General features: G+C 43.5%; 1 protein-coding gene across 1 annotated transcript in view; it reads left to right on the plus strand.

Moving 5' to 3' along the window:
* The first annotated feature begins 696 nt into the window (after positions 1 to 696).
* RP9 (retinitis pigmentosa 9 (autosomal dominant)) overlaps positions 697 to 6,182 on the plus strand; it is an 11,454-nt gene continuing 5,968 nt past the window's right edge. The window contains exon 1 of the mRNA XM_017734599.1: positions 697 to 862. Within this exon, the coding sequence (XP_017590088.1) occupies positions 697 to 862 (166 nt within the window). The remainder of the gene's footprint in view (positions 863 to 6,182) is intronic.

Here is a 6,182-nt window from a genome sequence, read left to right on the forward strand (position 1 = left end):
TATTTATTTATAAAGACCAGAAAACAAAAGGCAAAAAACAATGAAAAATGTAAGTTATACAATGATTTCATGTCTTTAAAGATTTACGTGAATTAAAATAATGAAAAATAATTAAAGAAATATTCTTTTCACTGAGTGGTGGCTTGAAGAGACGGTATGCATTACACTTCTGATGGAGCAGGGGACTTTACAAACTCCAAGTGATCAGTAAGACGGTATCTCCACAGAAGGATGGAGTTCCTCAGTGCAATCATCTACCAAAGCTTTGGAGGACAAAATTCACTAAAAGAAAGACAAACATTCCTCTTTTAAGTTCCAGCTTATCAGTCTTTGGGATAGATCCTATAAAAAGATTTGAGTGCTCAAAATGGGATGTAGTTGTTCAAGGGACTTCAAATTAAAGCTGCAGTTCAAACCACTTTGCTCAACTAATTTCCAGAGATGCTTCCTTGCTTAGCTATAAAACTTCCCTGCAAGTGCACATTTTTGAATTAACTACATAGTAACCTAGTCTTTATAGAAATAAACAATTCAATGCTTACTTCACACCTGTGCTTGGTTTGAATCCAGCTTTGATGGAAGTTTGATGTTCTTCTGCCAATTTTCCTAAAAGGCTTATTTTGTAGATGTAGACATGTACAGATAATATCAACTACCAAGAGGATCAGGACTGTACAAAATGCAGCTGTGGCCATCATGTTCTTTCAGACATTTGCTGCTGGCTTAAGGTCACAACTGCCTGTCTCACACACTGCCAAGGCCTCCGAAGGAACTTGTTACAAGATAAACCCCCACATCAGGAACTTAAGCACAGAAGAGAAGAATTTGCAACAGGAAGGAGCTAATTCCAAGCCTAATGGAGGTAAGGCTGGTTAGTACATTCTGGTGAGGCATCTCTCAATAACTGGATCATAACACTCACTCACTCCCTTTATGTGATGACATATGGCAGTGAACACCACAGTAAAGGTTCAGGTGGGTAGGAACACTTCACTGCTGAGCAGTATCGTTGTAAATATGAGATTAATCTGAGAAGCAGGAACTAGGAGCACAATATTGTCACCTGGTGCAATGGTGCTGGTCAGGGAAGAACAAGGCTCTGGTCCTTGCTTAGAGTATTGATTTTGTATCTCACAGAAAGACGTACAGTGCCCATGGTTGGATGGGCACTCCTCTTAGTGTACTCACAGCCAAATTCAAACACACTTGTCTTTCTGGCCCCATGAATCTCAAATGCTTCTCTTCACTGCTTCCGAAGAGTGAATTATGAATAGTAGGTGGCCCCCACTGATGTAGCTGTTAGCCTGACACTTAGGGGGTATTTTGTCCCAGTGACACAGAACCTCCCATCACTGAATACCCAGACCAAGGAGGGAACCAAATCTAAGTCTCTCATTTTCTAATGCTAAAGTAGTATCGAAAGAAACTGCCAGCATTTCCACTTCAGAAAAACTATTCTCTGTAAGAAAGGATGTCAGCACCTCTCCTCATAGCTGAGGTTCCCAAATGGCTAAAGGGCCACTGCTGTTCTGAGACAGCCTTCCCTGTAGCCAGAAGTGGCCCAGAGCTTAGACTCACTCTATTCTGAATGACTCCAGTCATCTAGATTTGGGCAGCCATAGGCTGACCATTCTGGATTTCGACTGTGCTCTGCTCAGCCTGCTGCTTCTTCTGGATCCCATTAGAAGGTGCTTAACTTCCCATGAAGCCTAACACAGTTTCTGGATTCCTCTCCCATGCGTAATATCTGACACATAATAAGAAACAGATCCTGGCCCTAAGCTCTAGCCAGCCAAAAATGGAGAAAAACAGACTGGCTGACATTCTGCCAGGGCTACACTCTCACAGGAATACTGATACCCATGGGATGACATAGATGTAAATTAATTTGGTCCCAGTGCTATCGCTTGTAACTGAAACATTTTAAAGTTGTAGTGGACACCATGAAAAATAACGTCTTTCAGATACTTCATGTTGCAACAGCAATTAATGTTTCTGCTCAGATGTTTGGATGAAGCTGGAATTACAGTGCCATGACACCAGTGGTAAGACAACATTTCCCCAAAAAATTAACTTCTTGAAATGGCTGAAGCACTACATTCATATAAAGGAAAAAAAACCCCACCCCATAACTTCAAAAAAGTCTCCTTCTACGTACCAGGAACCAGATCCTCAGTTAATATAAACCCTTGAAATAGAATGGATTTAAGCAATTTACAGATGCCGAGCATCTTTTCTTCAGAATAAATAGAAATTAAAATAACAATTTTTTTCCTACTCCCTCCTTTTCACAATTCATTTTGTTTTGATCTTTCCTAAGGACTGATATGAAAACAATTGTCTTCTTGGGTAAGTGTGCAACACAGGAATCCAGGGTTTCTTCTCAGCAAAAGAGGGGAAAAAAGAAACTCTGGAGGTACCTACAGCTTTAAATAATCTCCTCTTACTAAAAAAGCCTGACCTTGGTACTTCTAAGGGTAATAAAGTGATAACGTTCATTTCTAAGACAGATGAGAAAGGGCACTGAAAATTATTTGTATCAAACTGAAGAAAGAACACATTTAAACCACTGTGTCTAAGCAGATTTATGTATCTATTGAATTTTACCTCCTGTGTGCCCCATTAAGTTATTGCAGTAAAGATGACTTCCAAATATCCTGATCTGATCAGAAATTACAGCCTGGGTGTACAAGCCACTGGGATGCAAAGAACACAGCCAAGATCCCATTGACTTAACAGTAAGAAGAGGATTATATACACTATGGTCTGTCCTTCTGCCTCCATTGCAACCCCACACTTCTGTTGAGACCATGCACTTAGTTCCTGAATTTGTGCCAATTATTCTGTCAAGGCTGAAGTCATTGAATCTGAGGTCATCTAAGCCAGGCCCTTACCTGCTCCAAACTGGCAGAAGGCTTCTTACTTCAGCCAAGTTAGGACAGTCAAGAGTGTATGAGACTGGCAGGGTTTCTGGAGAACTCCTGTCTCTTTTGCTATTGCACACATCTCTCCCACAGAATACCATTCATAAACTGGAAACACTCCATCTTAGAATCATATTAGGTTTTCTGTCACTGTCCTATCATGCTGGAAAGCTGTTCCATAGTCTGACTACCCTGCTGGTTTGAAAAAGTGAAGTAAAAAGGTACTTGAAAATAACAACACTGGCCTGAAAGGGGGGCCAAAAACCTCTATTATATCACTTCAGTTTGCTTCCAACATAAAGTCTATATTTACCAGGCAGCAGTCCAGCTGGTCCCTAACTATTGGCAATAGTTAGTAACTATTGCCATTTCTCTAAATAGAGTGAAAAATTGATCATGTGTCTCATCTAAGTTCTTTCAGACATTTTACATGTAATTGCAACACATAAAACTGTTTCTCCTACCTGACTTGTTCCTTGAAGACAGATGACCATGTAAGGGAGTGATTGCAATTTGACATGTTCCCACATGCTAGGAGTGTCACAGCAGCAAATCTCTTAGCCTCCAGCAAATACCAAGTCATCTACTTAACCCACTTCACAGTGGGTTATATTAACCACATCATCTTGCATTTGCCTCATACACAGATATTTAACTCAGATTAGCAAATAAACTGATTTCGCCTCTAAGCCTTTAGACAAGAGGTCTTAATGGAGTTTTGCACCTCAGGTCAGCTGCTGTGATTTGCCTTTTCAAGACATGCCAGCAATTCAGCCTGTTCTTCTGAGTTTAGGCCCAAGGAAAGGCTATCAATAAAACTCCCCAAAGGCCCGCTGCTAAGGAAAACACACAAGCTGTCTACAAACCCATGGGATGAATGAAAACGGTTTACTCACAATTTATGCACCATCTCATAACATGTCAGCCAGATGGATAGGTTGGAATCAGTTTATGTAGAGTAGGAGTTGGGTTTTTTTGATAAGTATATCTGCAAGGTTATGTTGCTTTGCTGCTGAGTGTTGCTCTGTTTTAGAAAGGCCGCTGCATCCTTTCCAGGGCCAGTAAACCTACAAAATTTGGTGCATGAAATAAAAATCTTCACCAATAGTGTATATTAGTGTCATGACACGCAAAAGCTAGATTATTTTGTTTAAACTTTAAAATACGCACCTTTTGCCTTGAAAAGGACCATGACGATTAATTGGACAAAAATAGTTTCCTGGGATCTGAAGTTACAATGGCAGCTACTTAGGTGAATGCAAGTGAGAAACATGACACGTGAATGTTCATCCCAAATAAGGTTTTAACAAGTAAAAGCTAAAATAATATTAAAGTAGTGCTTGATTAACAATACTACATTGTTAAATAATGTGTATGATTGCTTTTTCCCTTGTAAAAGATAGGCATTCTCAGGACTATGTTTGTCTTACCGCACTTCAGAATCACAGGGTGCTGTCATAGCAATTACCATTCTTTGCCTTTGATGTGCACTTTTGAAGCACTACAATAACCACATTTAAAAACACCTTCAATTCCTGGACTTCTAAGATATATTTTTTGCATTTCACTCAGCTCTTAAGCAATTCCTGAAATCTCATGTGCCCTTGAATTTCAGCATGATACAAAAGTAGAAATTTAAACTCTGCCTTCCCAACACTGACCTACCTGTTGCTCATCCTCCAGGAGAGAGATCACAGCCGAAGCAGGAAACTGCAAAGACTGGGGGTAGATTTGCCTCTCTAGGGGTGCTCATACACTGAAGAGGAGGTTGCCCTTTGCTTGTCAGCTAGGTCTCACCACGGCAGCATGGCCCTAGCCAGACCTTGCTGGGTTTGCTTCCAAAGCAAAGTCTCTATTTAGAGACTTTTTGGTGCTAGAACCTTGTTCTGTAACCAACATGTACCTTCCATGGCAGCAACCCACCCATTAAAAAAAAAGTAAAAGAAAGAAAAACCAAACCCAACTCTGAGTGTTTTGGATGCTGACTTTCTCCTCCCTCTAGTCACATGTATTTTGGTCAATGGCAAGCATAGAATCATAGCACCATAGAATGGTTTTGGTTGGACAGGACCTTTAAGATCATCTAGCTCCAAATCCCTTGCCATGGGCAGGGACACCTTTCACTAGACCAGGTTGCTCAGTGCTCCATCCAGCCTGGATCTGAGTACTTCTAGGAATGGGACATCCACAATTTCCCTGGGCAACCTCTTCCAGTACCTCACCACCCTCACAGTAAAGAATGCTCAGCGAGTACCATGATGGGGCCTTCCTTGCATACCCAGCCCCTCTGCCCCAACCACAGGGGCCCCTCAGCTGCATCCCCAGCTTGGTGAGGGAGGCAACCCCCTCAGCCTTCCCTCCACTCTGGAGACACCTGCTCCCTGACACCTGGTAGCCAATCCACTGCCATATTCCCCCATGTGTATCCATACACCTCTCAGTCCTGGTGTGTGAATCACAGAAGGCTTTGAGTTGGAAGGGACCTTAAAGATCATCTATTTCCAACTCCCTGACATGGGCAGGGACACCTTCCACTAGGCAAACCTGGCCTTGAACACTGCCAGGGATAGGGCAGCCACAACTTCTCTGGGCAACCTCTGCCAGTGCCTCACCACCCTCACAGTAAAGAATTTCTTCCTAGTATCTAATCTAAACCTACCTCTTTCAGTTTTAATCCACTCCCCCTTGTCCTGTCAGTACACACCCTTGTGTAAAGAGCCTCTCCATCTTTCTTCTAGCTCCCTTCAGGCACTGGAAGGCTGCAGTTAGGTCACCCTGAAGCCTTTTCTTCTCCAGGCTGAACAATCCTAATTCTCTCAGCCTTTCCTCAAAGGAAAGGTGCTCCATCCGTTTAATCAACTTGGTGGCCCTCCTCTGAACTACAACAGTTTTATGTCCTTCCTGCGCTGGGGTCCCCAGAGCTGGATGCAGCACTCCAGGTGCGGTCTCACCAGACCGGAGTAGTGGCCCTCTCGCAAGGGAGGAATGATTGGGACGCTGGTAATTTTTTTTACTTTAAATATCGGTGTTTTGAAGGCACAACACTCCACACGTTATCCGTAACCCCCGGCAGGCGCCGGGCGTTTCTGAGGCTGCGGCAGCAGGAACACAGAGCCCAGCGGGCTCCCTGAAGGGCGGAGCGATGAGGGCGGCCCGGCCGGAGGAAGTCGGAGCTCGGCCGGAAACCGGGATGCGGAGGGCGGGAAGGGGGCGGCGCCGGGGCCCCGCCGGCCGCCGCCGCTCCCCCCCCCCGCGCGC

This window comes from Corvus brachyrhynchos, unplaced genomic scaffold (assembly GCF_000691975.1).
Source record: "Corvus brachyrhynchos isolate BGI_N302 unplaced genomic scaffold, ASM69197v1 scaffold94, whole genome shotgun sequence".
Classification (NCBI taxonomy): Eukaryota; Metazoa; Chordata; class Aves; order Passeriformes; family Corvidae; genus Corvus; species Corvus brachyrhynchos.